Source organism: Trematomus bernacchii, unplaced genomic scaffold, assembly GCF_902827165.1.
Source record: "Trematomus bernacchii unplaced genomic scaffold, fTreBer1.1, whole genome shotgun sequence".
Taxonomy (NCBI): Eukaryota; Metazoa; Chordata; class Actinopteri; order Perciformes; family Nototheniidae; genus Trematomus; species Trematomus bernacchii.
Window position 1 is genome coordinate 15000383 of NW_022987739.1, and position 22587 is coordinate 15022969.

At 37.4% G+C, this 22587-nt stretch overlaps 2 protein-coding genes across 3 annotated transcripts; both read right to left on the bottom strand.

The window, feature by feature from the left end:
- Nucleotides 1–5921, bottom strand: LOC117495166 (cornifelin homolog B-like). 2 transcript variants are annotated; one of them, XR_004557159.1, is made up of 7 exons: nucleotides 5817–5921; nucleotides 4105–4206; nucleotides 3825–4012; nucleotides 2526–3714; nucleotides 1527–1636; nucleotides 1205–1392; nucleotides 1–1077 (listed from the first exon to the last, which is right to left on the bottom strand). XR_004557159.1 is itself a non-coding variant. In XM_034146285.1 (4 exons), the coding sequence occupies exons 2-4, from the start codon at nucleotides 4169–4171 to the stop codon at nucleotides 3508–3510; spliced, it is 462 nt and encodes a 153-aa protein (XP_034002176.1). In that variant the 5' UTR covers nucleotides 4172–4206; nucleotides 5817–5920; the 3' UTR covers nucleotides 3214–3507. The 2 variants fall into 2 exon arrangements, 1 of the variants encoding a protein (XP_034002176.1); XM_034146285.1 differs by lacking the exons at nucleotides 1–1077; nucleotides 1205–1392; nucleotides 1527–1636 and having other exon boundaries at nucleotides 3214–3714; nucleotides 5817–5920.
- Nucleotides 5922–19355: 13434 nt separating this feature from the next.
- Nucleotides 19356–22378, bottom strand: LOC117495168 (cornifelin homolog B-like). The gene is made up of 4 exons (XM_034146287.1): nucleotides 22274–22378; nucleotides 21045–21146; nucleotides 20697–20884; nucleotides 19356–20225 (listed from the first exon to the last, which is right to left on the bottom strand). The coding sequence occupies exons 2-4, from the start codon at nucleotides 21106–21108 to the stop codon at nucleotides 20049–20051; spliced, it is 429 nt and encodes a 142-aa protein (XP_034002178.1). The 5' UTR covers nucleotides 21109–21146; nucleotides 22274–22378; the 3' UTR covers nucleotides 19356–20048.
- Between the last annotated feature and the right edge of the window lie 209 nt (nucleotides 22379–22587).

Consider the following 22587-nt stretch of genomic DNA (forward strand, 5'->3'; position numbering starts at 1 on the left):
AACTGAAAATCTGTTTTATTATAGTGGTTTATTCACAAACAAACACAAATAACCAACCATTAATTTAACAGATCAAAACATGCTAAAGCTATAAACAAGTAACGTAAATTATAAACTAACATTAAAAAAAGCTTAATTACATCTGAAATAATCCCTTCATTCTACAAGTCTCACAATGAGTCAACAACAAAAGCAATAACATCTAAAGTTTAAATGTAATATCCTCTAAGTAAATTAGAAATGGAAAAGTTTCACATTCTTTAAAACAATAGACTTCTTGAGAAGAGAAGTGAAAGTGAGAGGAGTGAACTAGTTTTGCTTTCAGAAGAAATGTGCCGAAGCAGTCAACCGAGTGGATAAACCGGTGTGTCTGCTTCATTTCTGCCTCTCATTGACTTGGAACAAACCTCTCAGAAACAAATAGCGGTTTAGGATACATCCAGAAATAAGGATTAACAATAATACAAATAATTTGAAACTAATGGTTAACATTGTTATATGACTATAAGTGATGTGTGAATGAAGCCTCATGGGCTTGAAGATGTTTTAAACTATTATTAGGAAACTGAAATGTGTTCTTCATACTATGGGAACAGAATACAAATGAGCTTCAATCTTTGTGTTTCACTGATAAAAACATACTAAAATAAACAGCCGTACGATCTGAGCAGAATAATATTTTTTTCCCAAGACACAACCGACCAATGAGATGCCAGAGAATCAGGGTGACTTCTCGTATGCTGGTGGGCTCACAGAACCAACTGGCTGTGGTTGAGCCGTCGTCACAAAGACAGGCTGCATTTGTGGCAGGTTTTGATTCTGCATTCGTGGTATGTATTGATTCTGCATTTGTGGCATGTTTTGATTCTGTATTTGTGGTATGTATTGATTCTGTATTTGTGGTATGTATTGATTCTGCATTTGTGGTATGTTTTGATTCTGTATTTGCACCACGGTTTGATGCTGCATATTGATGACAACAGGAACGATATTGCGATATTTTAACTCACGGTGCATCTGACACCAGGAGCACCACTGACAGAAACAGGACACTGCAACGTCGTCGCAGAGAGAACCCTGCAGAGATCCGAAGAAAAGTAACATGTTATGTTGTATACTAGACAGTGCTTCACTTTGATTAAACTTGTCGTGTGAAATGTAGCATACATCATTTAGTATACACTTCACATGCATCATACCGTACCCTGATATGGTATCTGTTTCGCATGGCAGCCCTAGTAGACAGGGCTGCAGGAGGAACACAGATGGGCATTCCGATCATTACTGATGTGCACAGGGATACTATGTCACATAATGGGAAACAATAATTCTCTCCGAACCGTCCTGAAACGGTGCAGGCAAGACAAGGGCCGCACCAGAAACCATAGCAACCTGAAAACCCACAAAGACACACCACAGTTGTATTGACTCTCACAGTGACTTTTAAATGAAGGCCCTATAGGACAAAATAAGGCCTTATCCCAATACAATGAAAATGTATCAACATAGCTGTATTGAATTCTTACACGTATTGATGTCCTCAAAGCAGTCGAGGAGAGCGCTGCTCCAGACTTTCTCTGGTTCTCCTGCCATTGTTGTTGGGTAACTTTCGCCAAAGACGGTGAACAATGAACCTCTTAACAAAGAGAAATCAGAAAAACCAAATGTGTGGCACCAGTGCATGATATGCTTTATTATGAATCGTATTATAATTGTCGCATGACATACTATATTATGATATATGAAGGGCATAGCACTATTTCTGAATTTTTAAGACATTCATTTATTATTTATTATTTTTCTATGAAATACTAGACCATGGCTTGTTAATGCCTGTTATTGGACATACTGTATTATGTAAATGTTGTTACATGTTATGACATTCATAAATAATATATGTTATATTAAGACTTTTATCATCTTATTATATTATGATTAGTTATGTCACGACAGAGTTCTGTATGGCATCCAATAGCCTACGTGTTTTTTGTTGTTGTTGCTTACAATGGAGTAAACCATCATTTGTTTGTGAAATACTTTATTAGACTTCTTTTTTTATGGCTACTATATAGTTTTGATGACAGAGTGACTAGAGTAGTAATGAAAGGGCAAACTAAAAACAAAATATATTTTCTAACTCTCTCCCACGATAAACCACTCACACTTTAGCCACAGACTTTTTACAAGTTATCATTCCTGACCTGACACACCTTTAAGCTCAGTTTGACGCAGTAGGCTAATGGAAGTGAAAGCATTGTACGTTTTGTAAGTCACCTCATATTATATTGTAGCACATTAACAAACTTTTCACAGATGCAATAAAATCATAGGAATTGTTATACAGGGTTTATAAAGTGATGGTAAAAATGTGCAGATGTGTTTTTTTGTCAATTCAGATTTAAAAAACTGTACTTCGATGAACGATTAAAGTATCTGACATTTTGTTTACAAGTATATCCTCATATATAAAAACGGCTGCATGTTCCTGATACAAAGAAAGTGAAATTCAATTGATTTGGTCTTACCTGATGTAGCTGGATATCTCCTCTGCACCTTCCCACGTGCATCATATTACATACATCAGTTTCTGAAACCTACGTCATCAAAATGACTAGAGCTATTATTGGAGTGCGGTGCTTTTGTTTGGTTTTCTGTGTGCTTCACCCAGCAGGCTATTTCTCTCTCTCTCTCCTCTCTCTCTCTCTCTCTCTCTCTCTCTCTCTCTCTCTCTCTCTCTCTCTCTCTAATATGTTTAAAAGTGTTCCCTTTGTTTAATGACATGTTCTATGATTTTAAAAGAGATAGCCAAAAGACAAAGTTAACTGCACATTTCTTTAAAAACCCTGGTTTCATCTGCTTGGTGTTTCCTGGTTGAACAAGCAACCAGTGACATTTTAATACAACGTCACTCCTTCGAGTTCCTTGTAATAGATAATTTCCTAATCCAGAGAATTTGAGGAATGTTTATCTTATGATAGATAATCTGTGAAGGAATTTACTTCTACAATAGTGTGACGGTTTCTTTCTTGACAATAACTTCCCCCACACTAATCTCCGGATTTGCTGTCTCTTTGTTCTGCGACAACACTCCCAGCTTCATCTCTCTGGTTCGATTTACTTCGATCATTTTACTCACCCTGTCAGCAGTCGGTGGACGGCTATCTCACATCCAGCTCTCACTTTTCACCACAGGGTTTCAATAAGGGAACAGTATGGTTATCATTATAGACAACTTTATTTATTCTTTTAATTACAGACCACACTCACTTCCTACGATTAATCATGGTGAAATAAAGATTTTAAAGATATGATCTTCCCAAGAAAATTGAAACAATAACTGTCATTATAAATTAGAAACAGAAACTCAATCAGCATAAGAGATGGATTTAAAGTGATTACATTTAGTTAATTTCAAGTGATTGCACTTTGTTTTTTCAATGATAAACATGCAAAAACAGCAGCATGAATTGAATTTCCTTCAGAAGACCCAATGAGAATCCACAGAGCTCAGCGTGAAATCACGGTGACTCCTGGTTGGGTCACATATACAGCTTGGGGAACCATCATCACTGCAGGCTGCATTTGTACAACAGGTTGATTTTGCACGATGATGACATTGGGTTCTTTTTTTTGATGTTTTAACTCACGATGCATCTGACACCAGGAGCACCACAGACAGAAACAGGACACTGCAATGTCATTACAGAGAGAACCCTGCAGAGAACCAAAGAAATAAACGTTGTGTTGGAAATTCATCATACAGTAGCTTCACTGTCATAAAATGTGACATGGGACGTCCAGTATGCATCAGCTTTACATCATACCTTGATATGATATCTGTGACGAATGGCAACCCTCAAAGACAGGACTGCAGGAGGCACAACGAGGGGTATCCCGCAGGCGGCTGTGATAGCGGGGGTGAGCACGTCACATAATGGGAGACAACGGTTCTCTCCAAAACGTCCTGAAACTGTGCAGGAAAGACAAGGGCAGCACCAGAAACCATAGCAACCTGCAAAACAAACACAGAGATACTCAACAGAGTTACTTGCTAAAGAAGGGGTTTGATAATCCAATAATAAAAGTTTTGATTATGATTCTTACAAGTGCTCGCGTCCTCAAAGCAGTCACAGAGACCACTGTTCCAGTCTGTCTCGGGTTTTGCTGCCATCTGATGTTGGATGAGTTTAACAGTGAACAATGTACCTGTTCACACAGAAATCAGAGCAAAGCAAAAACAAATACTCAACTTCTGATTATAAAAAGCTCATATATTGCAATTATTTTGCTAGTAATTAATTTGGAGCCCCTATGGCAGGGGTGGGGAACCTCCGACCCCCGGGTCATTTGGAGCCCCTATGGAAAGGCCATTATTGCATCACATTCATCTTTTAGCAGATGAACTGATCAGATATCGGAGAGCCTTTCATAACTTGTTTAGACTTGTCTGACAGCTGGCTGATAGCAGACAATGCTTCGAAACCTGAATAAATGTGCACAAAACAATGTGAAAGGAAAGTATCTGAGGAATAGTTTGACATTCTTCGGTTTACTGTAATATGACTTTAGATCTTGTTTATGAGAAAATGTGAAGCGTCTTTAAATGTAAACCTTCCAACTTCTTGATATCTACCAGTTCGCACTTGTAAAGGAAAAACAAATATTTCTTAGATAAATTTCTAGTAAAAAATACATTTCTGTTATTGTGAGAAATGCAGAGCATGCTACACTACGCAATATGTACGGTATATATTTATACACTCAAGGTTCCAAGTGTTTTGTGTTCAGAGATGGTCTTCTGCATATCTTGGTTTTAATGAGTGGTTATTTGAGTTACTGTTGCCTTTCTATTGTCTTTAACCAGTCTGGTCATTCTCCTCTGACCTTTGGCATAAACAAGGCATTTCTTCCCAGAGAATTGCAGCTCACTAGATATTTTTACTTTTTCTGACCATTCTCTGTAAGCCCTAGTGATGGTTGTGTGTGAGAATCCCAGTAGATCAGACGTTTCTGAAATACTCAGGCCAGCCCGTCTGGCACCAACAACCATGCCACGTTCAAAGTCACTTAAATTCCCTTTCTTCCTCATTCTGAACTTCACCAGGTCGTCTTGACAATGTCTACAAGCCTAAATGCATTGGGTTGCTGCCAAGTGATTGGCTGATAATATATTTGCGTTACCGAGCAGTTGAACAGGTGTATCGAATAAAGTGTGTATGTGCCCCCATTACTGTGTTTCCACTCAATCATGTTTTGATATACTCTACTGTGTTCAGCTTTGACTAACAGTTAATAAGGAAAACAAACTCTTACCCCAATTTTTAAAAGAACATCTTAAAAATATTCGTCAAATAAATAGTTACTTAAGAATGAATGTAAAGTACATTCAAGTCCATGAATGATAATATTTACTTTCAAGACATAAAAACAATTCCACTACAGGGCTATAAACTAAATCTGACTTACTACATGCCATTACATTTTCTAATTAATTGTTACTACCGAATTAATTTAAAGTACATTAAAGTCCATTTACTTTTAAGACAGAAGAGGAAATGTACAGATCAACAAAACAACCAAATATTAAACATTTGCAGGTGTGTTTGCCGCTGCAGATAGAAACCAAAAGACTAAGATCTGTTTCTAAGAATTTATCATATTGTAATCCAAGTTGACCTTTGATTGTGTTTTTATATTTCAACATAATAAAGTTAATTCTTTAAAAAAATCATTTTTGTCTTCAGAAAGATTATACTGTTAAATTCTTCTCATTAAACTTTCATTTAACAGTTAGGATAAAGGTGTAACATGTTTACCTGATGGAGCTGGACACCTCTGCGACTCTGAAGCTGTGAATGAACGAGAGCCTATGTGATGGTTTATCAATCGGTGTGTTTCGGATAGCTGAACTCAAGCAATGCTGCAAAACCTGAATCCATTGGCACATCATATCGAAAATGGAACTACTTCTGAGGAATGGTTTGATAGTTTGATGTGCTACTGTAGTCCTTGACATTTTTTCATTATGTACACTGTACTTTAGTTTAAGCACTCCATAATTTATCCCATTGTGAAAGCTCAACATCCTTTACCAAACAGGGGTACAGTAACTGGGGTCAGTGGCGGAGCCAGGACATTTTCAGTGGGGTGGCCAGGATGGAATCAGTGATCATTTTGGGGTGGCATTGAAATCACTATTATATGAACATAAATATACATCTCACTATAAAATAAGGGGTTATTTAAGGCACCTACACCACACCTCTACATTATTTGGGATTAAGCTAGTGGTGGAATAGATCAAATAATATTCAGTATATCTAACTATTTTTTTCTTATTCCCACAGGCAAAGTAACAACGAAGCAGGGCCGTGGTAAGTAGGGGTGCTGAGGGTGCTGCAGCACCCCCTGATGGAGGACAGGGAATCTGCACGTCCACAAGATTAAATGGAAATATAATACAAATATAATACAAAAAAAACTAATTTTCGGCCTTGATGTTCACATTCATAATTAAGTAAAGATAACACCCTTTTCACCCCGGTTACATTTTCCATGTGCCCTGAGAGGCCCAGTGAGGTAAAGGACTCTGAGTGTTTAGATAGTTCACTTTAGTCTAAGTTATCTCAGTGTGTCTCAAACGGTTTTATCACAATTTATGTAAACAAATATTTCCAAGGCACACCTTTATAATTATTAGGATAAATAAAAACAGGTTTGAAATTATTCCAATGTATACTATAGGACAGTAAACCAACAATATCCTTTAAAACTGGAGAGATAAAAAAATACGGATAAATAAATAAATAAATGTTAACTGGTAAAATAAGATATAAATGAACCAGCAAAAATCTTGCCTAGGGCAGCAAATTGGTCAGAACCGGCCCTGGTGTCATCCCCACAGCACCCCCCATTTGAAACATGTTCCCACGGCTATGTACAACAATGCGCCCAAGCTGCCCCTCCTTAAAAAAATGTACAGCAATTATCTACCTCATTGTTTTGTTTTTAGAAAAACTAAAACTAGGTGTGTCTTGTTCTTGTTCTATCAGATGTGTAATGATTCAACATGTTTTTACACTTTCCTGTTTAGATTCTGCCTCGTGTTTGTTCTCATTGGGCCTTATGAAACAACATGTTCTATTCCAATGCTCAATTGCTCTAGGTTGGATTTCCTACTAACGTAATAGACACTTTGGACATTTATTAATCCTAGTAGATTTTGAGTCAGGCAAGGCGAGGCAAGTTTATTTATACAGCACCTTTCAACACAAAGCAATTCAAGGTGCTGTACAAAAATATAAGACAATAAGATCTAACAACACTAACATGTGTAGTCAAATTTGTCTGAAAATGATTTAGAAATGTTGCTTCATTTGGATGGAAAATTTGCGAGGCGAAAATGTACCTCACTCTTAGTTTATGAAATCATCAACTCACTATATAAAAAAATGAAAATTGGCATCAACAGCACGAAAACAAAACCGGTTGCAACCATGTTGTCAAAGTAGCAGCAAAAAGAGCCAATGTGATGTACTGCCCGCTTGTTTGTTTGAGAGCTTGAACAACAACTGACAAGTGAAGAAATGCATGGATGAAATGTTGATGTGTGGTTCTGTTGCCTCTATATGCATTGAATAAAAACTGATGATTATTTGCGATGCATTTATGTGAAGCAGTATTTTATTGGTGTTGCTGGTTAAGATAAGTATGATGTAACTATTTTATAGACTAATATGTAGCTTTATCAATAATGCCGTGCCACATTTTATAAGCTTTTTGTTTTGAATGTAAAGTAGTGAAGTGGGAGTTTAAACTAACAGAGATTTCATAAGTAAAGCAACTTCCTTATGCCAGGGCAGCCGAAAATATGTTTTGTGTGCACAATTTTGGGCCTTTGGGGACTCCGTAGAATCACCGCAGACAATTACATTTCAGGAAGTTACTTTGGAACTTGCATGTAAAGTTTCACGCTATTTTTTGCTAAATGAAAGTTAAAACGTTTCACTATCACTCATATCACTTTGTCTGATCTCTCTCTCTCTCTCTCTCTCTCTCTTTCTCTCTCTCTCTTTCTCTCTCTCTCTCTCTCTCTCTCTCTCTCTCTCTCTCTCTCTCTCTCTCTCTCTCTCTCTCTCTCTCTCTCTCTCTCTCGCCCTGTAATGAGTTGATTCAACTTCTTAATGTCAGTCTAAATAATACAATTATGTTGGTGCATCATGGCATGTGGCTCATTAAAAAAAAGTACAGCTATTATCTACCTCTTGTATAACTGGTCGGCCCCAGTTAGCAGGTAAACACAATGGACGAAACAAATACATTAAAGTAAAACCACTTTCCAGCAGTCAGCAGTCATTATTTAATTTCTTTTAAATGTTTTCGGATTTCACATCGCATAAACACCAAATCCCAGCGTGCATAGCGGAATATCAGTATGAGAAAAACGGCATCATCTGTCCTTTGACCCTCACATCGTACAAGGAAAAACTTCCAGAGAAAAACCCACAGTTAATATACACACATTCCTTCACATTTAAATTTAAATTTACATTAAAGTATTTCGTGAGGCCTTCTAACATGTTTTTAAATATAACTACGGTTGTAGTTGAAGAGTTTGTAAATTAACATGAACCGAAGCTGTTGCAATATACAGTCTATGGTTGCTACAGAGGATTGTGGGTAATGTAATGTCTTCGGCCATCCAAAACTCATAGAAAACTACTTGTTTCTCAGAATTGAAGGGGAAAACGTGACAAAAGCATTGTACACACACTAAAACCTATCAATGTCGTTTAATTAACAAGGATAATCTGGTGTTTTTGAGTTGATGAGTAGTGGAGATATCACTGTCAAATCAATCGACAGTAAGGGGAATACTTACTTCCGGGTGTACAATTCTCCGTTATCCAATGGGAATGGACGCTCACATTGCCTTTAACAAACGCCGACACAAACGAATGCCGTGCTTCCATGAGCGTCAAATCCCGCCGCAGATGGGAATACATTGCAATCAGTTGAAAGCTATTTGCGTCTGTTTATGAAGCTGAAGGAGCCTAGGAGCGTCCCAACTGCACGCCTCGGGACCCTGACCAAGCGACGCTCCTGGACGTTTATGGAGTGAGAGTGTGTTGTCTGGCCATATACTCACACAACCAGGGGCGCCGCCAGGGATTTTGGGCCCCATGAAAATATATCACATTAGCCGCGTTCACACCGGAGTACTTTTCACCGTACTTTTCGCGTTTAGTTCCGTTAGTACCCCTTATGTCGCTTTCACACCAAAAAGAGTACTTAATCTCGGGAACTTTTACCCCCATTTTTAGTGCCCGCTTAGAGATCGTACTTTCCTGTGGGAAAAAAGTGCCCCAGTGCTGATTGGCTGGGCGAATTGCAAACCACGCCCCGTACAACTGTGAAAATGTTGTGTAGAGCCACCATTGTTTTTCCTCGCTACAAAAACCCAGCGCACCGACGGAGAGTAGTTTGTTTTTGAAAGCAGTTATGGCAAGCATCAAGAAATCATCGGAGCGGTGGAGTGATGAGGAGGTGTCGGCGCTTCTGGAGATCTACGCCGAGGACGCGACCCAGGAAAAGCTACTGAAGCCAGTTCAGTAGCTTTCACTCGACCTGGGAATCGTGCACAGCCCCACGGCATACCGGCTAAAAATAAAGAAACTCAGGCAGGACTACAAACAAATTAAAGACTATTATAACAAGAGTGGTAACGACCGGAAGACCAATAAATGGTACGAGCGCTTGGATGCTCTGCTAGGCCACAGACCTTTTCTCCCGGACAGCATCGACCGATGGTGTGGGAGGCCGCTCAAACGGCGGATTCAGTGGCCAACGATGACGACCACGACGAAGGTAAAATCAACTACATGCACTGGGGTTTTAATCTGCACAATAATGGTCTCAGATGTACTTGTATTTGCTCAGTAGATCAAGCTAGCCATGCTAGGCTGAACTGGATAACACCGGCCCCGAGCTAGCTACATCTAGCTAGCTAGATATTCTCGGCTGCTATGAAAACGTTTTGACTTGTGAATAACTGTGCAGTGTTTCTGTCATTTGCTTCACTAACTCATGGCACTAATCGTCTGTTTCAGGCGAGGATGGACAACTCTCGGGATTGGAAACAAGCAAGCTTTGCATTCTAGATCACAGCGCTTGGTCGTCCCCCTTACCAGCAACCAAACGCAAAGGTACACACACTGTAACTTTGTCTTGAAAGAACGTTACGCATCTATGAAACAGCGTGAAAACGTATTCGCCTAGACCGGCATTTACAAATGTTCGCGCCTTTTTACTCTCTCACAAACATTGTAAACATCCGGGCTAGAGGTCACATGACTACCGGTAAGAAAACTTGCCTCAACAACATTAAACAAAGTTCAAGCATACATGAAGCACTCTTCAGAAATACAAAACAATAAAGAAGGGCACTTTGAGCGGCAGTTACACACACACACACACACACACTAGTATGTTGTAAAACTACATGGCGACTAAACAGATCTTGTATCTTGCTTATTTTCCCCTCTTAGGAAAGCGGACACGGGATGCGAATTTCTTTGACACCGTCCAGGCGTTGGAGGACCGGCGTGCCGTGGTGAAAGAGTCGATGCACGGGGATCAGATGGTGCTGTTCACCAAGGCCCAGGAAACGGAGGACAAGATGCTCACCAGTTCATTTTATATTATTGTTATTACTGTTATTATAGTCTTGATACAACTGACACTTTATTTTATATTGATAATGTTAATTTACATGTACAACTTCTATTTTATTTACATTAAAAATGTGAACTTCTATTTACTGTTAAACAGATCCTGTATCTTGCTTATTTCTCCTGACACTTTATCTTTAGTGACCTGTGTAGCATTCTATACATCACATGTAAGTGATTATTCTGATACCATCATGTTTCATCGGTTATAAACTGGCAAAGCTTTATTTGTCATTTATTTATCATCAATGTTGCAACCTTGTGGAGGAATGGCAGGGGCACATACACAAATATGATAATTTATATAATTTAAAATATTATTTGACCTAAAACTAAATGTTTTTATGATTGTCCTCTGAGGAGGACATGGGGATTTGCAAACTTTTAATTCCCCCCCCCATTTTACACAACACAACATGGAGTCCACTATGGGCCAAAACTAACATGTAGGTTTCCATAGTGTTTATGGCAGACGGATGCAGTGGGTCTCAGGAAGATATATAATAAATAATAAAGGTGGGTTTGCTGCTGAGCCTATTTACTGTGCATACAACACACCTGGCACAGTTTATTGTTATTATATTGCCACACTGTACACTATTGTAATGTTGCCTGTCTTGACTGGAAAATAAAAGAGAGAAACAAAAGCACTGTACAAAAGATCAGCTTTATTGTCAAAATGTTTACAATGTACAATTTACACGCTGTTCAGTGTCTTGCCCCCCAGCCTCGGCAATGGCTGGCCCATCAAGCTGGGTCGCCGGGAAGGCAGTCCATTCGTCCCTGTACTCATCATTACTTTCACAAAGGTTATGTAATATGCAACATGCTGCCACCTGGATTTTGATCTTGTCCATCTTGCAGTCGTTTCTTTTCATCAAGCACCGCCACCTGCCCTTCAGTCTGCCAAAAGCGTTCTCCACCACCACTCGTGCTCGGCTTGTTTTGTTAATGTATACGCAAGTTGCTCAGGCTGCATTAACTCAGTTACAAAGCTGTATAACATGAGCACAAACAGCACAACTTCAGTCGACTCCATCTCCATCATGTCTGAGGTCGGAAGGTAAACAACAGACGCCTAATGTACAGCGAGTGGGTGGGCGTCGCAGTATACACAGGAAGTTTTTCTTCTTCTTCTTCTCTTGTTTTGTAGCGGATTGCAAACAACTTTAAGGTGCATACCGCCACCTACTGTACTCGCCGTGAAGTGGTTTGTGGCCTGCCAGTAAAGCCAAAGCAGAAGAAGAAGAAGTGACGTCAGCGGCTCATTTGCGTAATCTTCCCTCTGTACTAAGTGCCCTGGGGTAAAAAGCGCCGGGGCTCTGAGTGCCGGAACTAAGTACAGGAAAGTACTTGGTGTGAACGCGGCTATTGGGCCCCACTACCAGGCCCAGGCCATGCCAACCAAGCACAATTTCTGTAACCACACCTCCAGAACCCAACCGACTAATTTATACTTTAAATAAATCTACTTGTACAGGCTTGCATCTATCTTGTAGTCCAATACTAACTGCACAATATTTACTGACACTGAGCTGTGAAAATATAACACTGTGCAGACGTGCAACATTCTGCTGCAGTGGAATTCACTATTTGATATAAGACTAACATTCCTGACAATAGATCTATATTTATCCAAATAAATATAACTTAAATATGTGGAAAAATACTGTGTTTGAAATGTATAATTGAAATGAGATGTTAGCTTTTTGTTTTGATATATATATATTTTGTATTCCAGTCTCCCTTCAGATATGTTAAGTGGCATTCAACACAATGCTGCTCACCTCCTTCAGTTGGGAGAAAAGCTGGTTCAGGTTCAGCATTATGGGGGGACAGGGCTGCTGAGCCTAGAGATGGATCTGTTGGTCCTGGCACCAGGGGGAGGGACAACTGATTTAGTTTGAATAGCTGCTAAAGATGTACCTGCATTTATCAAATGTCAGCTAAAAGAGCAGTGAAATTAAAAACTTCTGCATTTTCTTTATAGATATTAACAGTACTTAATGTCAGCTTAGTAAAAAAAAAACATAACAATTATTATTTAAAATGGACTACGCTTAGCTAACAGACTAATTTCCACCATTCAAGGACCACACCCACCTTTTCTTTTGAAAAACTGGGTGACATACTGTCACCCTTTAGTCCCTCTCTCTTTTCTTTCTCTCCTTTCTTTTCTTTTTGAAAGCCTGACTTTGTTAGTCTAAGTACTAGCATCCCTGCTCCTCACATGCTCTCACTCTCTGCTAGAAAGTGCCGTTTGGAGGCGGAGGCAGGACCAAACCATTACATGTAAATAGAAGGGGGTGTACAAACTAGAGGCTTTGGATAATTAACTTTTGGAAGAAAAGAAGTTAAATGAATTGTAAGTTTAGTGAGTACATTATCAATATAACGTTCTATTAATGTTAATTCTTGATGAATGATGAAAGGTTACTTAAACATTTTTTTCTTAATGTTCTAAAATTGTTTGGGCCCTCGTGGTGAGGGTGTTTGGGGTGGCCAATAGGGTGGCCAGGATTCAGCTGGGGGTGGCCGTGGCTGTGGCACACCCCAGCTCCGCCACTGAGTATAAACAGGGTAGTTATATTGAATTGTATTTGTAATCCTATAGTCAACCTCAATTGACCCGTCTTCACACACACTTCCTAGCTGTTCTTTGAAGATGAGTTCAAAGAGACACACTGCAAGTAAACCGAGAGACTTCACTTTTTTTCAACTTTTTTCTACTTGTCTTGTTCAGTTTCGTTAATCATCTGGCGGTCATGTTTGGAGAAGAACTCCCCCTGGGACACAGACAGAAAATACCATCCAAAGAATCTGCAGGTTTGTGTGTTTTCCTTTATTGCATGAATGTTATCACTCACTCCTGTAGAAAGTGATCAGATTAAGCTAATATAATATAAAATTAGAATATATTTTGGGACATTTCTTCTTCACCACAACAGATGTCATGAATATTTGACACTACTTATATTTGAATAAGTCAACAGAAGGTGTAATTTTTACTGTTTTATTCTGCATCCTTAATTGTTGTGCATCACTTTAAAAAAGTGACACTGATTTTCTACAATGTATTTTTATTTTGTTTATAATGAAGTTGTATATTAGGGAAAACATAAAGACATTATTAAACCTGTTTGTAAAAAGTGAAATCATTTTAAAACCAGAGCCAACGTTTATTATAACTGAATGCATGATTTATACTCCGATGGCTTTGTGATTAAAAAATGGTGGATTTAATATGGACATTTTTGGCTAAACAGTTTATTATAGACTTTTTATAGCAGTCAAGTTCAAACACTTGCAAACAGGTAGGCCATGAACCTTAAAACAGAACATTTGTTGAAAATACATTTCATACTATGATGGTCCTATTAGGTCCATTACTATTTTCTGATGAATACAAGTAATCAAGACTACAGGGTTAGATTTCATTACTGAAAAGACAGCAGAAGTATCTCTAGATGAAATAATAATAATGCATTTTTATAATCCTAATAATCCTCATTTAACCCTGTCGTTCCCTCTCATTTCCTGATTCCCTGTCTCTTTGTTCTGTTAACAGTTTTTTTGTCAAGGCAGGCTCTCCCACCACTCGTGGTGAAGGGCGCAGTTTTCAACAGGAAAGAAAATACGAGGATTGTAAAAACATTGGACTTTAAATCTTGAGACTTTTAAAACACAACATTTTCAGTGAACTGACTTCTCCCCATGGAGAAAAGACAAAATGGAACATGTGAAAAAGTAGCAGCCTAAGAATTCAGTTTCAAGTTATGTTGGCAGTTTTTATTTCACACAACTTAGCACTAATTGATGAAGTTTTATAAATATGAGTTAATATGTTTAAAAGTGTTCCCTTTGTTTAAGGCTGCTATGATTTTAAAAGAGATAGCCAAAAGACAAAGTTAACTCTGCAAATTTCTTTAAAAACCCTGGTTTCATCTGTTTGGTGTTTCCTGGTTGAACAAGCAACCAGTGACATTTTAATTGAATTCAACGTCACTCCTTCGAGTTCCTTGTAATAGATATTTTCCTTTTGTGAATGTTTATCTCATGATAGATAATCTGTGAGGGAATTTACTTCTACAATAGTGTGAAGGTTTCTTTCTTGACAATAACTTCCCCCACACTAATTTCCGGATTTGCTGTCTCTTTGTTCTGCGACAACACTCCCAGCTTCATCTCTCTGGTTCGATTTACTTCAATCATTTTACTCACCCTGTCAGCAGTCGGTGGACGGCTATCTCACATCCAGCCCTCACTTTTCACCACAGGGTTTCAATAAGGGAACAGTACTGTGGTTATCATTATAGACAACTTTATTTATTCTTTTAATTACAGACCACACTCACTTCCTACGATTACTCATGGTGAAATAAAGATTTTAAAGATCTGATCTTCCCAAGAAATTTGAAACAATATCTGTTATTATAAATTAGAAACTGAAACTCAATCAGATATTGTGCTAGCCCTTGACCTTTTTATAATTATGTACACTGTACTTTAGTTTAAGCACTCCATCATTTATCCCATTGTGAAAGCTATATTGAAGTCTTAATGGTTATTGTTTAAATAGGTGTGTCCTGCTTTCAACTGTAGTATGACAATGCTGCTTACAATTAGATTTTCCAATAAAGAAAATGCTGAATTGTAATTCAAATATCCATCTAAATAGAAGATCAACTAAAATCCAATGAAAGGTATGTCCTTGTCCTGTAAAGTGATACAATGCTGCATTGTTTTGGAGTGCCAGAATTAGATAATGGACAGCATAAAATAATTAAGAATTTTCAATAAAAAACAGCAGGAGGTGTTTCCTACTCGTCAAGTGTAGAAAAAGAATTGTGCATTGATTTGGAGTGAATGTGTCACATGACATGGAGACTATAGAAAAGGTTTCAACAAAAACTTCTTATATAACATATTCACATAACATGTATGTGAAGGACTGTCATTAGAGTATAAGAGTCAGATTATAAAAGTTTTAATTAAAAAAAACACTGCTGATTTGTACTATAGCAGTTTCATGTTATTTTATAAAAATATTGATGAAAATCAGTAAAAGCCCAAAAATCCTAAATATGTCTTATTCAATGTAGTAATACTATCTGGTATGGGGAGGGTCCTTGCATCCCCCTTTGTAGTTAATGATGTCTTTTGACCATCAATCTGGATCACAGAGTGCCCTCTGTTGGCCTTTAGGATGAAGTGCACTTACAATGAAGACGCTGAGTAGTAGGCCTACTTTATTCCTCATTCTACAACTTTATTATTTCCTTTATTAATAGACCACACTCAATTAATTTGGGTAAAAATTCAAAAAACCACAAGCTTTTTTTATCCTTGACCAAATACATGCAAAGTACTTTTCCCAAGAGATTTGAAACAAGGTTTGTCATTATAGTTAAAAAGAAAAGAACAATAAATCTCTATACTTTTGACAAAAAGAGACACACTTTAAAGAGATTGCAGTGTAATTACACTTGATAAACATGCACTTAGATATATAGATGTTAATAAAACAGACAGCAGCCTGAGCTGAACTTCCTTCACAAGGCAGACGGACACAAGAGAGTCCACAGAGCTCAGTTTGATATCACGGTGACTCCTGGTTGGATCACATATCCAGCTTGAGGAACCATCATCATTGGAGCAGGCTGCATTTGTATAATGGGTTGACTTTGCACGACGATGACATTAGGAGTTTTATTGCGATGTTTTAACTCACGATGCATCTGACACCAGGAGCACCACTGACACAAACAGGACACACACATGTCTTCACAGAGAGAACCCTGCAGAGAACCAAACAAAAATATGTTTATTAAGTTACATTTTTTTACTTTTATGAAATTTGTTTTGTGACATCTAGTATACATAGGCTTACAAGCATCCTACCTTGATATGGTATCTGTTTCGCATGGCAACCCTAACAGACAGGACTGCTGGAGGCACATAGACAGGAATTCCACTCATGCTCAGTATGTCACATAGTGGGAGTAAACGGTTTTCACCCAACCGTCCTGTAACAGTGCAGGCCAGAAAAGGGACACACCAGAAGCCGTAGCAACCTGAAAAAAACAGGGAGATACACCGACAGAGATGCTTGCTAAATTAGGGTTTGATATTGAAAAAAAAAAGTTTTAAGTCATGGTTTTATTTCTTACATGTAGCCTGGTCCTCAAAGCAGTCAAAGAGATCGCTGCTCCACTCTTTCTCAGGTGGTGGGGCTCCCATCGGATGTTGGATAAATTGAGCTACACAGTGAACAATTAACCTGTAAACACAAAAATCAGTGCAAAGCAAAATACACTTCTGATAAACAAAAAGCTCATTCTGTAAGTCTCATACCACTTATTCAGTTGGAGAACTCTGAAAACATAGTTTTTGCACTATATTTATCTTTCAACAGATAATTTAAATTAGATTTTTGATGCGCTTTGCATAACTTATTTGAATGAAAATGAACTGTGCTCAGCTTTGAAACATTAAGAGTAGAACAGCCACTGGGGCAAACAATCTATTTTCCGGTTATTAAGAGGACCTTTGAATAAAAATTGCCAAAATAAAGTGCAGTAAAAGATGACCCTCCTCACATTTATACTGCATACATTTTAGAGGTTAATAGAAAATAGAGGCAAACAACCAACAACTATCTTTAAATAAACAGAATAGAAAAGGCAATAAGTATTTTGTGTTTAACCAAAGATAATGGTGAATTATGTCCTTATAGTACAGTATAATTCAATTTCTAAATTGATGCTACATCTATGTCAGTATTACACAAATAAAAGAATGTTAATGATATCCTTTCAAAAATAAATACAACAACTTAAAATAAGATGAAGTCTCTTGGTACAACCACGATGACGGATAAATTGAAGATTTAGTATACTGTATTTCTTTTTTATAGTTAGTTTAACACAAATCAACTGGTGACATTCAGAATAACCCAGGATGCCTGTGGTTAATATACATTTCAAAAACTGCTCTTATACTGGTAAATTCCCTTTTACTGCCTGCATTAAACTTATAATCAACCATTACTAAATATATATTTTACCTGATGGAGCTGGAAACACTCTTGGCGACTCTGGAGCTGTCAAAAAATGAAAGGATGCGACTTTGTTTGGGTGTGGTATGTTTTGCATGTCGGACGGCAGAAGTTAGAAACAAAGCTGCAAACCTGAATCCATTGACCCGAATTACTGACAACAAAACCACTTGTGGAGAAAGGTTTGACCATCATGTTTTTTAAAAGTGATTTGTATTTATATATGGTTATCATTTATGGATAAAACGTTTCCAATGTATGTGTGTTTGAAAACAGGGTATTCTTTTCTATTGTAACATGTTTTCCTCCTCTGATAAGAGAAAAGGATAAATTAAAATTATATTTATAATGTTTCTTTTTTAATTTGAAACATTTGAGAATCTTTAACTTTGACTCATATGTGACTTTCAAATAGCAGATTTTGAGAGTAGATCAGGTTATTTAACTCTTGTTTCAAAAGAGGTCTGAAGAAGTCATTCAAGGCTTATTTACATGAAGCAATTTGCATTCCATTAGTGGTGGAAAAAGTACTCAGGTCCTTTACTGTGTGAAAATAAAAATTGAATTAATGTGGTCTTAAAACACTCCAATACAAGTAAACATCCTGAATTGAATAATATAATAATATATACGAAAGTATTAACAGTAAAATGTACTTTGTGTATCAAAAGAAAAGTTCTCATTATGCTATCTGTACAGTGTTGTAGAATAATATTATTCTGTTTTTATCAGTAGCAAATACATTTACATTTCAAATCATTTTAATGTTGTAGTTTGGCAATGTGGAGCCAATTTTGGATACTTTTTGAAATACTGTGAATATTCAAATCAAAGTATTGCATCACATCATGTGTTTTCCTATGTACAAAGTCAATAACTATAAGTATTTAATACATGCATTTGAGTAGAAAGTACAATACTTGCCTCCAAAATGTAGTGCAGTAAAAATATTATTAGCATTACATGGAAATACTCAAGTATAGTACAAGCATGCATGTCAAAATTGTCCTTAAGTATGATACCTGAGTAAATGTACTTTGTTACATTCCTCCACTGATTTCCATTGACAGTCTAAACAGAGAGTGAGTTCTAGGTGTGCACCAGACAACGCCTGTTAGATGTGTGTCCTGGCATTACCAGTTGTCTTCACACTATGTCAATTCTTGCTTTTGTCATGTTTTATTTTTCCTTTCTTCTGTAAATGTATTTTCATTTTATATATTAAGCGTTTTTACCTTATACTAATACGATTGTGGAGACTCATTGGACACAGTGATGAACTGTAAATCAGGGTGTTTCCATGGATGCAACTCTTGAGGAAAAAAGCATCCCCCAAGTGAGGTCAGTTCTGTCTGTGTGACCCAGTTTCTGACATTTGAGGCCAAAAAAAACAAAACTGTTGTCCTGCCATCCCCCAGTATCCACATGATCCTCGCCTTGAATATATTCAGACCTCTTGTCATAATAATTTATAAAAAAGTATTCATTGCTGTTATTTTTCTAAGACCAACACACAGACACCAACTTACTCCTCTCACAGGCAACACGAATGAATCAGAGGTTTTTAATAAGCAATTAAACAAAATCTGATTCTTTATTATTATGTTAAGAAACTCAGTCAACTCAGTATTAGATGTTAACTGGTAAATGGAAAAACTTCACTTCACAAAATCATGTAAGGATTGAAGAAACAAAGAATCAATTTTCTAGAAAATACTTTTTGTAACTTTTATGCAATAAATGCTGCATGTAGATTAAAAACAAATACTTCAAAATAAAAATAAAATCTACACATATTGAGACAAATCCACAGTGGTTTAAATATCCTTCAAAAAGCCATTGGGTAAACTTCCTTAGAACCCGAGAGAAAGGGAAAAGTGTTTTGGAAATGTTCAGGAAACAATCGAAGACCTCTTCTTTAATGTGAGTTCTCCCGATCCGTCATCTTGAGACATTTACAACACTTCCCTTAGTCTTTAAAAAGTAACTGATCATTTCTACCAATTTCCACATTGGCATGATTTTCATTATTGTGGCAATATGGGACTGAAATTGAACCCGCATGCGTTAATGCCAAAGAGACATGATTCAAAAAGTATTACAATACTGAAAAAAATAAAGCAAGGTAAAACAAGCACTGTCTCCCACACCTAGACACAAATAAAAATGTTTTACACTGAAGGACCTCAACACCACCGATAATCTGAGCTAAATCAAACGTTGTTCACAAGACAGAGCAGACCAATGAGAAGCTGCAAGGCTCAGTATCTAACTCCTGGTTGGACAATGAAACCAGGAGGAACACTCATGACTGGAGGAGGCTGCATGTTGACAATGACCACATTGTTTTTCTTGCGAAACTTTAACTCCCGATTCATCTGGCACCAGGAGCACCACTCACAGAAACAGGAACTCGCGATGTCGTTACAAAGGGAACCCTGTGGAGAACCAGAGTACTGATAAGGCCCTTTTTTTTTAAATAAATGTGTTCTTGTTATTTTTTAGTCTTACATTATCTACAATGAAAAAACTAAAATGTTGATTTTAATAAAAGGGATTATGTCAACAGATTTCACATAACTCTATTAGGTTAGTTGAAAGCAATAATATTACATTTTACAAATTATTTTATTTTATTTTAATCTAAAATGATTAGGTTCAACTTGATGTTATTGCTTTTAACTAACCTATTACAGTTATGTGAAATCTGTTGACATAATAGCCTACATTTAATTTAAGTCATCGTTTCAGTTGTTTCAGTGTAGTTGTTCCAATTATGTTTTAATATGTGAACAGAGAACATGACAAACATGTTTTCTTGAACCTCAATAATGTAGGCTATATCATTATTCATGCTTAATTCAAGTGTATAAATAATCATACAGGCTACATTTTCTGTCGATGTTTACCTTGATACCGTATCTGTGTCGAATGCCGACCCGTAGAGCCAGCGCTGCAGGAGGCACACACAGCGGCAGGCCGAAGGCGGCTGTGATAGCGGGGCTGAGCATGTCACATAATGGGAGACAACGGTTCTCTCCAAACCTCCCTGAAACTGTGCAGGCCAGACAAGGGCAGCACCAGAAACCATAGCAACCTGAAAAACAAGCAGTTTTAATAGATGTGTAATATCAAGTGTAACTGGTCTATTAGATTAAAGAATAAAACACAAATTAGTAAAACATTGAAGCCTTTTACAAATGAATCTGACAGTAATTTGAATGAATAGGATTGAAGGTTGTGGTGTTGATTCTTACAGGTGCTGCTGTCCTCACAACAGTCAAAGAGGCCCGTGTTCCAGTCTGTCAAAGGGTATGCCATTGGCTCTGTAACTTCACCACAGCTGGATAGAAATGAACCTGTCAACACACAGAAAGTTGGTTTAGCAAGAACATCTAGGTTAAATCATTTAAAAGTTACACATATGAGGAATGTAATATACATATTTAATCCTTAAAGAATCTGGATTTCATAGAAGATAAGAAACAGGACATTTCTCGAGAATTATTCTATATCTTTTGTGTGAAAAAGTCTTCAAAAAATAAGCAACAGGATGAGTCGTGGTGTAGGCTATTCACTTGTTAAGGTTAGGAGAATATTTATTTCAGTTTGGGCATAATGTTTTTTAGATGGCTAAGTGAAGCCGATGCACACAAATGTACAGAATGACTCACAGACGCGGACGGCTCTATTGTGATATAAATCACAATTTATTGAGGTCCTAAATATTATAATCATAGAAACACCGGTTTATATTAATTTCATATCAGCAACAACTTATTAGAGTATGATTATCATCAGATGCCACTGCGTATGGTTAGACTAATTCAGCCTTGATTTCTGTGTGTAGTCAGTAGAATGAACATCCTCCATAGTTCATCAAAAATATATAATAAATTGATCATCTAAAGCCAATGTAGATATTGAGAACATAGGAGGAAGTTGCAGTGACAGGGAAAGGTCTCTTCACATTGCTTCAGATAAGCTAGTGTACACAGCACTCCTCAGGGTGTGTGAGCTTGAGTCTTTGAGGCCTGGGCAGCACTGATGTGAGTGCTGCTGTTACCGAGTGAATGACCGCAGTTTGCCTTTTAAATAGCCATGGACCCAGGAGGAGCCACCATGATACAAACACAGATGATTTCCATGTATTTATAGAAATGTAATACAAGCAGATCCTTTTCTTTTTTTTTGTATTTCAGTTATTCTTTCATTACATTTAAGTAGCTGTGAATTTGATCTATATATGGCCCAGTAGTAACTTGTAGTATTCAGAAAAAAACGTTTCTGTTTTTGTGATAAGGTTACAATGATTTGCGAATATGATGCATGTGGCTATGTTAAAAATACAATTATAATAAACACTTTTTGTCCCTCCTTTACCTCCTCTTCACTGGATCATGTAAGCTGCCAAATTTGAGAATCAGCTTTCATTTTACTTTTAAAATAAGTTTAATTTCTTGACAGCAACATTTAAAAATCTCACCTGATTAAGCTGAAAGCCTTGTTGTCACGTCCAATTGCAGGGGGAATATGCCTTGTATGAGGAGCGGCACCTCATGCATTGGGCAAGTAAGCCCAAACAATGCTGCAGAACCTGCCTGAACCCAAAGGCAAGGGAAGGTCGAAACAGCATCAACAGCATTGTGCCGTTTTTATGTTAACACAGGTGTGGCAAACCAGTCAGACACTGTCATTGCAAAGGATTGTGAACGTTTTTAAGGACGGTGAAAATGAATGCACGGTTGTCATGGCTAATTGTTTCTTACCTTACCTCATACCTGTGTTTGACTCTGTTGG